General features: G+C 41.7%; 1 protein-coding gene across 1 annotated transcript in view; it reads left to right on the forward strand.

Annotated features, from left to right (window-relative positions):
- Positions 1 to 16,324, forward strand: part of NTRK2 (neurotrophic receptor tyrosine kinase 2) — a 312,618-nt gene that overhangs the window by 236,640 nt on the left and 59,654 nt on the right. The window contains exons 15-16 of the mRNA XM_028146234.2: positions 1,725 to 1,855; positions 14,258 to 14,430. Of these exons, the coding sequence (XP_028002035.1) occupies positions 1,725 to 1,855; positions 14,258 to 14,430 (304 nt within the window). The remainder of the gene's footprint in view (positions 1 to 1,724; positions 1,856 to 14,257; positions 14,431 to 16,324) is intronic.

Consider the following 16,324-nt stretch of genomic DNA (forward strand, 5'->3'; position numbering starts at 1 on the left):
ATAATATGATTATACAGTGTTTGCCTGCTGTTTATTATGATTCAGCACATTTTTCAACAAATATTTTACAGCACCAACTGTGTGCAAAGTACTGTGACACACTGTCAGGAATGCAGATACAAACACAAAATTGTTACCTGTGCCCCTGGGCTATCGGTTTTATAAAAGAGATTAACTCTGCTTCAGGGGAATACATTGGCAAAAGGCCACCATTCATATAATCTATTATTTTCCAAGTCAACAAAGGAAATTAATACAAACTAGCCATTTCTTAAAGAAAAGATGCATTTACTGCTTTCAAGGTCAACATGGGGAAACTGGTCTCATCAATTTTACTTTTGGAGATGATGAAATTTTGTCTTTTGCTATAGCTCTATAAACTTATTTCCTACCAACTTTTTTTCCTCCTTGGAAAATGTTTAAAAAAAGAAAATGTAAATTAAATGGGGAAAAAGTTAAATACTTGCCTTGATCTTGTTAGAGTGTAAAGTAAATCAAGTGGCTATTTAATTCCCAGCGAACATGTGACAACCCTGGAGTTAAATATTAGATTTAAATAGGGCAGCTAATTCTCTGCAAGAATTACATTTATCTCTTTATATGAGCACTCTACCTAATGAACACATTTCTCTCCTCTTCAAACCGGGCGTTGCTACCAGAGCCTGAGATATTAATATACATTCCTATACTCATTAATATTGTTGCTCATAAAAGACCTTTTGATTTTTATCACCCCGAGTTCCCAGAGGCCTGTGGAAGCCATCACTGCTTCAAAGCACATGAGTTACCAGGGGAAAATCCTATTAAAGTAAAACCTTAATCACCACTTGCATTTTATATCAAGTCGTATCTAAAAAGAGACTGTATATGCCGAAACCGGTTTGGCTCAGTGGATAGAGCGTCGGCTGCGGACTCAAGGGTCCCAGGTTCGATTCCGGTCAAGGGCATGTACCTTGGTTGCGGGCACATCCCCAGTAGGGGGTGTGCAAGAGGCAGCTGATCGATGTTTCTCTCTCATTGATGTTTCTAACTCTCTATCCCTCTCTCTTCCTCTCTGTAAAAAATCAATAAAATATATTTAAAAAAAAATAAAAAGAGTCTGTATAGCATCTTCATCAACATAGAATGGATAAACAAATGGCAGTATAGTCCTCCCACAGAATATTATAAAACAGTAAAAGCAATATAATCACTACTACACACACTGTAACTCAATAAAATTTAATCTGAAAGACACTGTTGAATGAATGATGCAAGATATGGAAGAATACATATAGTATGATTCCATTTATGTAGGTTCAAAACCAGGCAAAGCCAAACAATATCTTGTTAAGGATATATCATTAGTAGCCAACCTAGGAAGGACATGATTGACACAAATTCCTTCCCCCACTAGACATGTGACTGACAAATAGATGCAAAGCATCTGGCTTGTAAGAAAGAGGCCTGCCATTAAGGTGCATTTCTTTCTCATTTCTCCCCTTTCCTAGCCAGTAAAGTCCATTAATGACCTTCTGCAGCCAACAGCTACATCCCTACTTTACTTCTATCAAGGACAATAAATGAGCTCTGGAGAGCAAGCCAACTGTGAGGGTGGACATTGGGCTTCTCCTCTGCTTTGCTTTGTGCAGAAAAGAGCCAGGACATGGGCCCTGAGACTCCCCACCCTCTGCCTCCCCTCTGTGTGCTTTGATTCCAGTTTCCATTCTGTCTTTGTTTTACAGTTGTTCAGCACATCAAGCGGCATAACATTGTTCTGAAAAGGGAGCTAGGCGAAGGGGCCTTTGGAAAAGTGTTCCTAGCTGAATGCTATAACCTCTGTCCTGAGCATGACAAGATCTTGGTGGCTGTGAAGGTAAGAGAAGACTCCAGAATGTTTTGTTATCCATGGTCTCAGTAATGTGTACTTTTTAAATTTAGTGGCCAATTCAGGAGCAAATGATGTCTGCTATGAAGGATGTGATCAAACTCTTTTAACTAAATGGACAGTGGGAAGGATATTTGGCGCACATCCAAGTGTCCTAGGTTCTTTTTAGGGGCACCTAAAAAGGCTGTAACTAGCTCTGAGCTACTCTTCCAAGTCAATTTTAACTAAATTTCAGACAGAAATCAACCAGCTAAGGCTTGAAGACTCAGCCTGTCTCCCCTGATTGCTTGGTGCTTGTGCCCAGCTCAGCTGCACGTGTTCTCACGTTGAGGTTCTGGAAGGGAGACTCTGAAGTTCACTCCCTCTCTCAGCCTCTGTTCCACTGACATCTTCTGTTATACCTCGTCCCTCCCAACTGTTTCCAAGGCCCCAGGATTTTATGTAGTACATGTGTGACTTTATCCTGGGGTGGATGGCATTTCTGGTGGATTCTGCCACCCTAGCAGATACAAGGTTTTACTAAAATAAAGAAGCCCTAAAGTCCTTTATCATAGCCATTTTCTCAGAAACTCAGAAAGGAGATCTGGTCTTCAATAAGTAAACATTACTGAAGGGGATAAAATTTCCACTGAGCTCTCTAAAACACAAAAAGTAATAAAAATAACACAAATAATGTGTAAATCTTTTACATATGCATTGTCAAAATACTAGTAAAAAACAAAACAAAACAAAAACACACCACCATGGTATTGAATAACATTTGTAAAACATTTTAAAAGAGGCATCTATTTATAAAATAAATTAAGTGGCAAATGAATATGGACATGGCTAATGTAATAAAATGCAATTCTTTAGCTTAATATAAGATGATTGAATTTTGGTTTTTTGTTTCTTTGTTAATGCCAAATACAGAATATTTATACAAATGGCATTTGTTTACTAGTGATAGCAGGTCAATTTGATTTTTAAAAAATCAAATGTGTATTCCATTACTGTTTTACTTAGCATTAAAATAATTCAGCATAAACATAATGGGTAACTGAGGAGAGAGGAAATTATTCTTGAACTTACCCATCCTGCAGACTAAACACGGTTTCTGTTAAAGTCCATTGAAATGCAAACTGTGGGTTTGCTTTCCTCATCATCAAAAGTAAGTAACCCCAGTGGCATCAGCACTCCTAGACTCTCAGGAAAGGCTCCTTAAACCTGCACTTTGGGGTAAATAAAGGTCAGACAGTAGTTAGAGAGTAGAAAGGAGAGGAGAGGAGAAGAGAGGAGAGGAGAGGAGAGGAGAGGAGAAGAGAGGAGAGGAGAGGAGAGGAGAGGAGAGGAGAGGAGAGGAGAGGAGAGGAGAGGAGAGGAGAAAGCTGAGGTCAAATGGGTCAAGGTGTAAAGTAAGAATCCTGCAGTGACTTTGGGGTGTTTAATCCCTGTTGCTGCGATTGCTTCCTCTTTTCTCTCATTTACTCAAAAAGTTTATTATTTTTTAAGTACAAATTGTTCAGAACATTTGGCAGCATTAAATCTGCAGTCTTTGCTTTCTTCTTCTGCTATCTTTTTTTTTCCCTTTGGATAAATAAGACCAAAAGGTGCCTCTATTTTTATAGATTAATACACTGATCAAATGTTAGAACTGAAAGAAGCTTAGGGAACATCTAATTCTGACCCAGCCATGTGTTATAGACAAGGGGACTGAAGAATGTGGGTTTATGTTCTGGCTCATGGTTCCCACTGTTGTTTGGGAGCCACAAGGGGGCTAAGTCGGGCCTTCAGACTCTGAATTCATTTCATGGGCTCATAAGGTGAGAGGCTTTGAAGGTGAAAAAATCCTGGGAGATTAGGGAATCTTAGGTGACAGTGGAGAAGTAGCTGAGAGACCTCAGCTAGTATAGAGACAGATACACAAAATTATTTGGTATCGCCTTTCATCTTCATATCATTCCTTATTCTGTGCCTGCTTCTCAGTACTTCTTGCAAAGTCCTTAAGGATGGGATGTGGCATAGCTAAATCCAGGGTATCCTAAACTCATATGATATATTTCCTCCCAAGCACATGCTAAGATAAGACATCAGGGCTTGGGCTCGTAATGACGAAAGATTAGCCAGTGACAGCAGTGTAGCCAGCTGTCCTGCCCACGGCATGCTTCTACCTGGCATATCTCCCATCACCACTGTCAGGCTTCTCTGTGGTTTAAATCCCCATCAGAGCCCTAATTCTACCTGTGACCCAAACCCAGAACCTAGACCTCATACACTACCTGGCTTTGCCAAATAAGTGTTTACAAATTAATGACCTATGAAGAATGTTTGCTCTTTCATCAACACTGCTATATAAAACAAAACAAAATGGATTTGCCCCTTTATCAAATCCTGACTCATTCTCTTTGCTAGTCTCCTTCTTGAAATTAAAAAGAAACTATTATCTCAAGTAGAGGGGACAACATGCCTACAGCTTGAAAATTCATTCCAACTTCAAGGTCTCACACCTAAGAAGTCTCATCTCACTGACCTTGAATGAACATATTTGTTGAAATCAGAGGCTTTGCCTCTGTTTGCTGGAATGACTACAGGCTTCTGAGAGGATGCTTGTTTTAACTTCTGGAATCCAGAGGCTGCAGCTATACAAGGAACAAGTCAGATCTTACATAGACTCCAAGATGAACTGAATCGAAATAACACATGGACCTTTCCTGGAGCTGCCTCTCGCCAGCCTGACCTGCTCATTTTTAGGGCTGTGGGCCCATTGGACACCTCAAAGACTACCTAATGAGCCATGGTTCAGTCCTGACCAGAATAAAGGGATTTTTTCTAAGGAATGAAACAAACTGGTCACAGCTTCCCGAGTCTGCACAGCCTGTCACCTCTGAGGAGTGGCTGCCAGGGCTGCTCTTCCTCCATTGGAGACACCCAGGGATGTTTGAAGCCTTTCTGCCTGTTGCCTAGCAACCCCTGCAGCATTGATTATGCATGCTAAGAAATAGCTATTGTCCTTTTTCCTTCTCTGGAAGGAGCTGGCTGGTTTGAAATCTAAGGCTTTGCATTCAGACTGACAGATGTCAGGTTCCTGGAAATTCTGGTGTCGCTTACTCCAAATGACTTAAGAGCTCCAGTGTTCCACAGGAGACAGTGTAAGATGGAAGGGATCCTGAGGCATGTGCAGGCCACTCAAGGGCACATGGAGGCTGAGCTTGCCTCTCCCATTGCTTGTTCAGATTCTACTGGATTGCCCTTTTCTTGATATTTTTGGATGACCTTTGTTTTTGTTTTTTTAGTGAAATGGATTTATCAATCATTTCTCCTTTTACACTGAATTATAATTGAAGAACACATAGAGAGGATGAGAAGCAGAGAAACCAGTCTATGATCAAAATGAGTTACTTTGCCTTTAAATACCTCAATTGCCAAGAAAATGCTTCACTGTAGTTTCTCTACATGGAATGCATTAACTGTTTTGGCTCTATCCAACCTCCATTTCAATAGCTACAATTCCTATGACATTTTTTATATTATGAATGCATGCTGATTTTTGTTTTTTAAATATAGCCACAAGTGCTGATGGATTGATGGCCTCTTCTCACCCTCCCCACTAACTCAGGTGTATTTCTAGAAACACCAAATGCCTAATATCAGAGAGACCTTAGAAATCATGCATATAACCCTAGTCTCCTGTTCAATAACTGAAAAAAATGTCCAAGTGACTCAATCGAGGTATAAGTTAAAGTGAAGGAGAGGTGCTACATAGGAAGATTTAACAAGATGAGAAATGGAGAAATCTAAGTTCAGCAGGCACTTTCTTTGGGATCTAAATTAGCATTTTTGCTTTTTGTGTTTGTCAACACAGGGAATAATAATGATTATCTTCACCAAGGCTTTTGGAAAAGTTGATGGGTAAACCCTCTGGCACATTACCACAAGGCAGCCACAAGTACCATCCAACTTGTTGCTGCCGTTCCGTGTTTGGAGGTTCCAAACCAGCCCTTTGGTCCACATCCCACTAATCCATCAGTTCTCAGTTCAAGATGCTGCTCTAGGGAAGACGTCCCCTTGCCTACTCCCCTATTAAGGTCATACCTCCCTATTATATACTATTAAGGCATCTATACTTGTCCTTTATAGCATTTGTCAGTGTTATTCATTATATATGTATTCATGGGTTCATTTAATCAATGGCATGAATGTCTGTCTCTTCCACTAGAGTGGTATATTCTTGAGTGTTGGAACCATGTCTTTTAGCATATGGCCTTATATGTAGTAACATGCAGTAAATGCTTGTTAAATAAATGAAGGGATAGATGGATGGATGGATGGACAGATAGACTATAGAAAAAGTAGAGTTGGCAGTTGACATTTCTAGGTAAGGAAATGATTTAATGAGCTATTGATCATCATAGAGATTTATAATTGGGAGAAACTGTAAAGAAAATATGTATAGAATAATGTAATCTAATGAAGAATCATTTTAGAAATCATTGAATACAGATACATAGAACTGTTATTGATATTATTTAGCTTAACTCCCATATTGTGCTAATGAGAAAACAGGAACCCAGAGAAGATAACTGACCCACCGAAAGTCACACAGCTTGAACGAGGTCATTTAATGTCAGCCCTAGGACTAAAACTCAGGCCTCCTCATCACTTTAGTGCCCATTGTGCACCACATTTTTATTTATTAAATTTTATACGTGCCCTGGTAAACCAAATTGATAAAATTAAACATAATACCACTTATCAAGTAATATAAAGAAGGATGTTAGTTGTGCTCATTTGGGTGTAAGAGATACTTTTTTATGTTTTCCAAGTAAAAATATATTTCAAGGGAACAAGTGGGAATAAGGAAAACTGGATACTAGAGTGAGGGCTTTGGCTTCAACAAAACATCATAATCAGCTTTAATAAGAAGAGCAGTATAATGCTCACAGGAAGCCAACTCAAGCTGGCTAAAGCAGAAAAGGGAATTTATTTCTCATGCTTCTGTAAAACCATGTTACTGGTATCCTAACTCCCAGCATTACAAGATCCATGGGATCAATTATCTATCTATCTATCTATCTATCTATCTATCTATCTATCTATCTATCATCTATCTATCTATCTATCTTGGCTCTACTTTCCTTTATATTGACTGCATTCTCATGCAGGTTCTTCTGACACCATGGTAAACACTTGGCAGTAATGTCTCTGCTTAGATCCTACTATCCTAGCAACCCCAAAGAGAGCTCTTCTTTCCCAACAATTATGCAAAAGTCCACAGGCTGACTCTTACTGGCTTGCCTTGAGTAGTGTCCCTTGGCCCTATGACCAAGGCAATAGAATATTCTGATTATCCAGGCCCAATACACATGCATATTCCTGGAAATGGAAGATTGGGTCAATGCTACCCAACACACATGACTGAATGGGGGGTACTGGTTTCCAAAAAGGATATTAGACATGCTATAGCCAAAAGTAAATAGGAACTGCAGGGCAGCTAGGCCTCATTGTGACTAGAATAGTTGGGATCCAAAAGTTCACTCAGGATTTGAGATAGTCCCATGACTGTCTCTTCTTTACTCTCACAGTAAGAGCCATCAGGGATTGTCCTCTAGGCTTCTCTGCTAATGTAGTGCCGCTGTCTCTTGCCTCTGCTGTTCTCTAACATATGACTGCTGCTTCCATGCCAATTGTTGCTCACATGGCGTCTATTACTTACAATCAGATTCCTCAAAAAGGAAAATACTATGTGTCCAGTTATTCCACCTAGTCTTCATGCCAGGCCATCTACCTGTGGTCTAACCATCCAAGGTGGTCCCATGGCACAGATGAGGCCACCTATGGGGAAGAAGTAACTAGAGCCAGTTATCTCAGAATATGCTTAAGAGTAGATTAAGGGCTTCGAAAGGAAAGCTCATTCTCTCCAATTCTGGAATAGTGAAATTATTTTTAAATGGGAAAGTGCATCAAGTGTTCATCAATTCAAGTGCTCTACCCAGGCAAGTTCATTTCTAAGACAGATGGCTATTTTCCTTTTGTCTTCCTATTTTTTGAGTGACAGTCATCATATCCATACTCACATCCCAGTTGATGTGAAGGCCCTCTCCCATTCCTCCCTTTCCTGTGCTTCCTCTCAACCTCTCAGTTTACATTGGCATGTGAAATCCTTGTACCTGCAAAATGGAAATTGATGGTAACAAGATTAGTGCATTTAAAAGAACATTTGTCAGCGTTTCCCTAAAAAAAACCTGTTTGTATACCTTAACAGGGCATAATGTTGAAGAAAGTACTATCAATTCCATCTTTACATGTCTCTAGGAACAGAAATTGTAGAACTTTTAATAGTGGTCTGTTAAAAGACTTAATCATCTTTATGGTCCAGACATTGCTTAATTGATTTCTGTTGATCTTTGGTGTAAGTGCATTCTTCCTGGTGTGTGTGTGCATGCACGTGCCTGCTCACATATACTCTAGGGTGGAGAACAATGTTTCCTTATAAGAATCCATCTTGCACTTGAATCAGGTAGGCTCCAGTCACTAAGTCCCAGTAAGTTCAACTTTTAACCTTTGATGGGAGATCTGTTTTTTGTCTTGTTGACCCTCTTTTCTGGCTTATCTCCAATTTATCCCCATCTTTTCATTAATGCTAAAACCAAAAGAGTGCATTTCACGCTAAGGAAGACTCATCTGGTACCATACATAGCTGGAGAATTCACTTCACCCCTCTGTATCTCTGGAACATATGAACTGCGGTAGTTGTGCTGCTTTTTAATTGACTTGAACATGATAACCCAGTGGTCGGCAAACTCATTAGTCAACAGAGCCAAATATCAACGGTACAATGATTGAAATTTCTTTTGAGAGCCAAATTTTTTAAACTTAAACTTTTTTCTAACGCCACTTCTTCAAAATAGACTCTCCCAGGCCATGGTATTTTGTGGAAGAGCCACACTTAAGGGGCCAAAGAGCCGCATGTGGCTCACAAGCCGCAGTTTGCCAACCACGGTGATAACCCAACTTGCAATCAAGTCACAGTCTACATCTCCACCAGCTCCTGCGTAGCTGGTGAAATTGACTCAGACAAATGTATGCTGGTATATTTGAAGCCTGCAAATCTATTGCCATTTTCTACATTGGAGGCCAACTTCCCATTCACGCTTTTGAGTCAATATCTCTCTATGAGTTAGATCCATACCTTCCAAAGCATTTATAACATGCACCTTGATATAATATGCACACATAAACCATCCATTTTATCCCCCAAATTATTGAAAGTATTTTACAATATGTGAATTAGAGCTTGGCTTCATGTTTCTCACTGGATGGTCAACTTCTTAGATTCTGAACCATTTGAGTCAGCACAGCTATGATAATAAATGTAGCAGCAATCAACCCGTGGCTATGAACCTTGTATTTCAGGATGCCACTGGTACGTAATTAAAGTCCTTGCAAAGGCCAGCTATATATGACTGAGTTGATGTGCACACCGAGTGTTAGTTTTTAATACACAGTGAGCACAGTCTGAGTGTTTGTGATCATTCTTATTTTTTTACAATCAATTAATTCATTTTTACATTTGTAGGAATGTGGGGGATTTACTCATTGCACTCTCTTTAATTTATAAGATTTTATTTTTATAAAGCTCTCCCTATTTCTGAATTTATTAAAATATACTCTTCCAAGGTCCACTTTGATAAGAATCTGTTAGAAGCTTCCTCTATCTTTCTTTAGAGGAGACCCAAAACTTAAAAGAATCATGCAGTATTGTGACTATCACTCTAAATACTTAGCTTTCATTGCCTCTAAGAATCTTATAAGAAGGGTATCTGCCTTAATTCTATTTCAGCCTAGCATTGTTTCCCAACATTCCCAGAAGCAGGTTGACCCATGAATAGCCTACTGAGGTGGCTTTTATAGAATGATGCTATCCAATAGAAATATAATGTGAGCCACAAACGTAAGCCACATTTGTATGTATTTTAAAAAAATTTAGTATGCACAATAAAAATGGAAAAACAGGTAAAACTAATTTTATAAATATATTTTATTTAACCTAACATGTCTAAATATTGTTACTTCAACACATTAATATAAAAATATTAATGAGATATTTTATTGATACCAAGTTTTCAAAATCCAGTGTGTATTTTAACTCACAAAACTTGTCACTTTGGACCAGCCATATTTCAAATTATCACTAACTGCATGTGGCTGTTGGTTTGCATTTTGGACAGTACAGCTCTAGAAGATATCAGAAGCACTAGGTCTTGACCCAATGATCCTGACCCAAAAGAACTTAGGCATATTAACATTCCCATGCATCTCGGTTTCCTCATCTGGGAGTTTACTCATTGACATCTATGTTTTAGGCATGGTGGTGGGCTTGGGCATAGTGAGGTCTTACCATAATAATCTCTTTTAAAAAAGTCTTTCTCCTTGACTCATCTTATGATCTCTAAAAAGTGTTAGAGAAGAACATAAGATCATTAAAAAGAAAAGGACACCATCTCTGTTTTAACTTGTGTCTCCTAAACCACCTACATTTTGAAATGCATAATCATTTTTCACGTCCTACAACATCCAGAAACACAATGATTTCAAATAAGCTCTCTTGCCTCTCCTACTAGTTTCCTGTTAGCTTTATTATTTTGCTGAAGCATTTCAGATGAAAGTTAATCTTCCTTTCTTCTATTTTACTTCAGTAACTTCTCAGTTCTGTGTTGAAGTTAATTTCATACTAATTCATTCTTCCAACTCTGAATCAATGTGTACTCCAGGCAGTAAACTCACTTTAGCTCTGGATGAGACCTCTCCCTTGAGACTGTCTTCAGAAAGGATGGCAGCTTTGGAGTTTCAGGAAATTCACGAGGAATAAAAAGAAATGAAGTTACAAAGAAGACACTAGGAGTAAGAAAACAGTAATGATCAATGATGAGGCAAACATGCCTGTCAAAATGAAACTTAAGTGGAGGGAATTAGCAGGGAGGGAGGCTGCCACCTCCTGTCCATTGCCAAGGGACTCCAAGTACCAGCCAAGGCTCCCTTAATTGAGTAAAATGACAATCAGGCATGGTACTGAAACAGAGATGACTTTTATAAATAGGGCTGATAGCAGATTTTTTCCAACTTCTGATTGCTGTCTGGCTATGGTTCCACCTTAGAAAAATTCTTTCCTTAGAGTGCCAAATTCAGAAGATGATTTTGCCCAACTCGGTGCCGCCATATTTTCTGAATCTCTTAAAATAGAATTGAATCATAATTTAGAGAAAGGATCCAGCATGCAAAAATGGATGGGCACATGGGATGAGGCCAAGTTTGTGAGATGCATTTGCCCCATGAATAGTGAAATCTTCTCTCTTAAATCTGAAAATGTTACTGAAGCACAGGTTTTAAAATTGAAGTAAGACTCTTCTCATAGTAGTTTGCTTTTGGGAAATGGAAATATTAGATGCTTGTTAACTCTGTCAGTTTGGTGCCTCCCCCACAAGGAAAATTCTGTCTTCTGTCTACTCTCCCAGTCTACCCCTCTACCATCCTGCATCTCTCTCTCTCTCTCTCTCTCTCTCTCTCTCTCTCTCTCACACACACACACACACACACACACACACACACACACACACACACACTTCAGCATTTGAATCACCACTACATAGCTAAAACTTGAGAAGAAAGATTACATGCAGAATTTGTTCATGCCCTGTGATAATGGTCTAAATGGGTCCAGTCACCTTCTCCATCTCACTATTAAAGACACAACAAGGCCTTACAAATAAGCTCTCTCAGTGACTCAGAGCAGTCTGAGAAAAAGTGTTATCTTAGCAAACATTGCAGAGTTCAAGGGCTTTCAGGAGGGAAATGGTGGCAGGATCAGGAGCACTGCTGCTCTCTTGCCTTGGGCTGGTCACCCCTGGGGAGAAAGCTTCAAGTCCCGCCAAAGGATTAGTGAAAATGCTCGATTCTGTGAACATGATAGCAGAAAAGACTTTGTGATCTTGCTGCTCTCCCTGCCATCCTAGTGTTTCCACGTGGCTGCTGTGAGGCAGGCCCTGCCTATTCATGGGTGCCTCAGGCATGGTAAATTGCATATTACAAACTCATCCTGTGGTGACTCAATGATGAACCACCTGCACCAGACAGTCCTCAGCGGCCAGTTTCCTGTGAGGGCTCAGCAAATCCTCTCATGGTCACACTCCCTTCCTAGAGTGGCCCCCATCTTATGACTGATTGATAAAAGGTTATAATGGCTCAGTAGTATTGGCCCAACTCGGGAAAACTCTGAAGGGTCATCCTTTAGGGCCAGATACGGCTTGTTGAGACTATATCATAGCTCAACTTCACCCTCTGCCCAATTTCCCCCACAGGTATTAATCCTAAGAGCATGCCTAAGAAATGTCTTGTCTGCTGAATACTTGCCATGTGCCTGGCACTATGCCCAGTGCTGGCAATGCAGACATGGAAGGCACCATCCCTGGGCCAAGGAGTTCACCATCTATTCCAGAGATAAGCAAGTAAACATGCACTTAGAATGTACTGTGGTCAGTGATTTGACAGAAATTAAGTATGACTTATACCTATCAGGGTCATTCAACCTAGCCTGGGAACAGGTTATAACAGGAGTTGTAACAGCAATGAGAGGGTCAGGGAACACTTCTCAGAAAGGTGAGGTCTGAGCCCAGTCCTGGAGCACTGCCAGGTGTTAATCAGGTGTATTCGTTTCCTATTGCTGCTGTAACAAATTACCACAAACTCAGTGCCTTAAAACAACACAAATGTTCTCTCACAGTTCTAGTAGACACTGAAAGCCAGTTTTGCTAAACTAAAGACAAGATGTCAACAAGGCTGGATCCTTCTGTAAGTTGTAGGATAGAATTTGTTTCCTTGCCTCTTCCAGCCTTTAGAGGCTGCCCACATTTTTTGGCTTGTGTCCTCTTCTTCCATCTTTAAAGCCAACAGCATAGCATCTCTTCTTGATCTTCCTGCCCCTCTCTTTTAAGTCCCCTTGTTTGATATGACATTGGGCCCACTCTGATAATCTAGAACAGTGGTCGGCAAACTGCGGCTTGCGAGCCACATGCGGCTCGCGAGCCGCAGTTTGCCGCTCTGTTGACTAATGATTTTGCCAACCACTGTCATATACTACCCTTTACCTCTTTGCACACAATATGCCACAATTGCCTAATCCTCACAGCTTCCAACTACACGGTAACATTTAGTCTAGCAGTGGTCAGCAAACTCATTAGTCAACAGAGCGGCAAACCGTGCCTCGCGAGCCGCAGTTTGCCGACCACTGATCTAGAATAATCTCCCCATGTAAAGTAACATATTCCCATGTTTCAGGGATTAAGATGTGGACACCTGCAGGGAGGCATTATGCAACCTCCTATATCAGTGAGATGCCCGAGTCAACATTCCAGGCAGAGGGATGACGTGTGCAAGGACAAGGAGGTGTGGCCCCGTGTCATTGGGGCATCTACAGATATTTCATAAGGCGGAAGCATACGTTTCAAGAGAGGCATGTCAAGAAGAGATCAAGCTGGACAGAGACGCAGGGTTGCTGGATCATTTAGGACAGTGTATTTTAAGCTTGACTTATACTTAATTACATATGTGACTTATCTCCCTATTTGCATATGAGCACCTGAGGCCAGGATGTGGGTCCCTGTCTTCTTGATGCCACCACAGCTCTGGCTCAGTGATTGGCACAGGACAAGAACTCAGCACATGTGTGTGGCATCAACAAATGGCAGCTTTGCCCTGCTATGACACCATGGTGTCTGAGTAACCTGAGCCAAGAACAAAAGTCCCCAGAGCCTGGCTGGCGTGATCGTCTTGGCAGTGTGACTGGCCTGCTGGCAGGGGCGTTTCCTGAGCCAGCAGTGTGTGTGGCACCAGCGGGAGAAGGCTTTTGAGAGTGTCTGTGATAAAACCGGCAAAATAGTCACTGTGAAAGCTGGAAAGTGGGTCCATGATAGCTTACTATGCTCTTCTCTCTACTGCATATTTCCATAATTAAAGTTTTAAAAAGGGTACATGAGCAGAGGTGATGTGCACGTAGCATCCTACAAAGGGCAGCAGGCACCGAAATGGGAGTGAAGTCTGTAGTGGAGCCCAGACCAGGGTTAAAAGGGATAAAGAGTAAAGGCTCGTGTCCATAACGTAATGAGGTAACATCTGTGCTGGTGCTTCATCAACTGTCGAGTTCTGCAGATCCTTGAGGGGCTTTTCCTCAAAAGGTTAAATGAACACAAACATTATTTGCTCAGAATTTAGGCCAGTTTCCAATCTTTCATGGAATAAATGAGTTGAATTCCCTTCCCATCAGGAAGCTCAGGGCCCACTGAAGTAACACCTTCTCCATGCAGCCTTCCCTCCGTTTAAGATATGCTGCTTTCCTCCCCTCTCTGCCCCTCACCCCAGACGCTGAAGGACGCCAGTGACAATGCGCGCAAGGACTTCCACCGAGAGGCCGAGCTGCTGACCAACCTCCAGCACGAGCACATTGTCAAGTTCTACGGTGTCTGCGTGGAGGGCGACCCGCTCATCATGGTCTTCGAGTACATGAAGCATGGGGACCTCAACAAGTTCCTCAGGTACAGTGCGGCGGGGAGGGCGAGGCAGGAATGGGCCTTCGGGGTTCAGGCAGCCTGAGGTGGAGCCCCTGAAGTCCTACCTGGCTCCAACGTGCTGTTTGTTTTCTTTCCAAGAGAGCTGCCCCTCAGCTTTGCAAGATTAGCAAACGTGCTGCCTGGGATTTATTGATAGAGGGTGTCACTTAGGAGAAACAGGAATGGTGTTAGGGGCAGGCAACCAAGTTGCACCTGCCCTTGCTGGCCTCAGTTTCCTTACCAGTAAAAGGGGTGTGATTATATCAACAAAAGGACTACTGTCAGGACTATTGGGATGGGAGGGAATTAATAAATCTTGTCCCCACACCCTTCTTCCCGGCCACATTTTCCTGGGATGTTTATTATACCTTCTGTTTTATGGCAATACCTGCACCTCTGTTTCTGGATTCTGTGGGTGCTGAAGGGGGCTTCCTACCGGAAGTCGGTACCAGTAGCTTCATGCAGCCACTGGAAGATTCAGAAACCATGTAGTCTAAGTAATAAATCAATTGTGGAGAGAGCAGTGGAAGGGGGAGCGTGTACTGCTGTGTTTGGAAATGTCATCACGTGGCCGTCTGATCACTTTCACCATCTCTAGCCTCATGAATACACGTGGAACTTAGTTCTCCTTGGCTGGGACATATCTCCTTTCTCTGATTTGCCTCTGATTGCGTGGGTGATGGCATGCCAGGTGAGATTAGGAATATGGAGCCAATTCATGGTGTTCAGAGACAATCACCCTAAGAATGTGTTATCCAATATCAGCAAAGGTTTTCTTGTAGGTGATAGGCGAGTGGATGATGGTAGATTTCACACATTGTCTTGTTGGACCTAATATGAATAAGGAGCTGAATTTTGCTGAGGTCCAGCTGCGCATTGGAAAAATATTTTTCCTTGTTCCCATGCTCTAGGCTACTTGTTTAATTAAAAATAGTGCTTTCCATAAATTGTAGCATAATAAATCCACATGTACCCACTAGATGCAATTAAATGCTTCTGTGAGCTCAGACTGTGCATGTGTGCATAAGCACACACCTGTGTGTGTGTGTGTGTGTGTGTGTGTGTGTATTCTTTCACTTTGGGCTCCATCAACCTCTCCCTACCTCTCCTTCCTGCCTCCCAGAAGGAGCAGGCACCTGGTTCTTCCTTGGCATCTTGCCCAGGGCATGAAGCTATTGGAAACCTCCTCTGCTCAATTTTAGAACCTGCTGAACTCTGGGAATGAGAGGTTTTCCATGCCAAGGATCAGGTTCTTAGGTGCAATACTGTGCTGTGAACAGTGTATCCTCTCTTTCTGGAAGGAAACCCAGCCTTCAAACTGCCATGAGTGTGTTCCCAAGTGTCATTGGCACTGCCCTATGAAGACAGATGCCTACAGTTATCTTCCCACCCTTTTCATTCAGCCAAAGGGCATCCATTCAGTAGCAACATGGTCAGGCCCTATGCTAGGTTGGCTAGTGGGTGACAGGGCTGGAATTCAAACCCACAATCTCTGGCTGCAAAACCCCCAGTTTTTCACCACTGCAGTACTTCCTCTTGAGGTGGCTGCTAAAAGATCAGAAGAAAGCAGTGTGCTATGGAATCCCACAGCCAGAACAATGTGGCTAAGTGCCGGCTGTGACCCACACGGGGAGCGTACAAGCCGAGGAAGGTCAGAAGCCTGCTCCTGCTGAACCTCCCGGCTCTCCACAATGGGGGCGGGGGTGTTGATGGTGCTTTCCCCCTCTTAAATCATGTTCTCGTGGAAGAGATGAGATATGTTTTTATTTCAAAAAGCTGCAGGATAACCTGGGGAATGAAACAGAGGGCTGCTGTGCTAACTTTATTTATACTCTTCTTAAGAACTCACCTGCCCTCTATTCACAGCAGGACTTTCTGC

This window comes from Eptesicus fuscus, chromosome 15, assembly GCF_027574615.1.
Source record: "Eptesicus fuscus isolate TK198812 chromosome 15, DD_ASM_mEF_20220401, whole genome shotgun sequence".
Classification (NCBI taxonomy): Eukaryota; Metazoa; Chordata; class Mammalia; order Chiroptera; family Vespertilionidae; genus Eptesicus; species Eptesicus fuscus.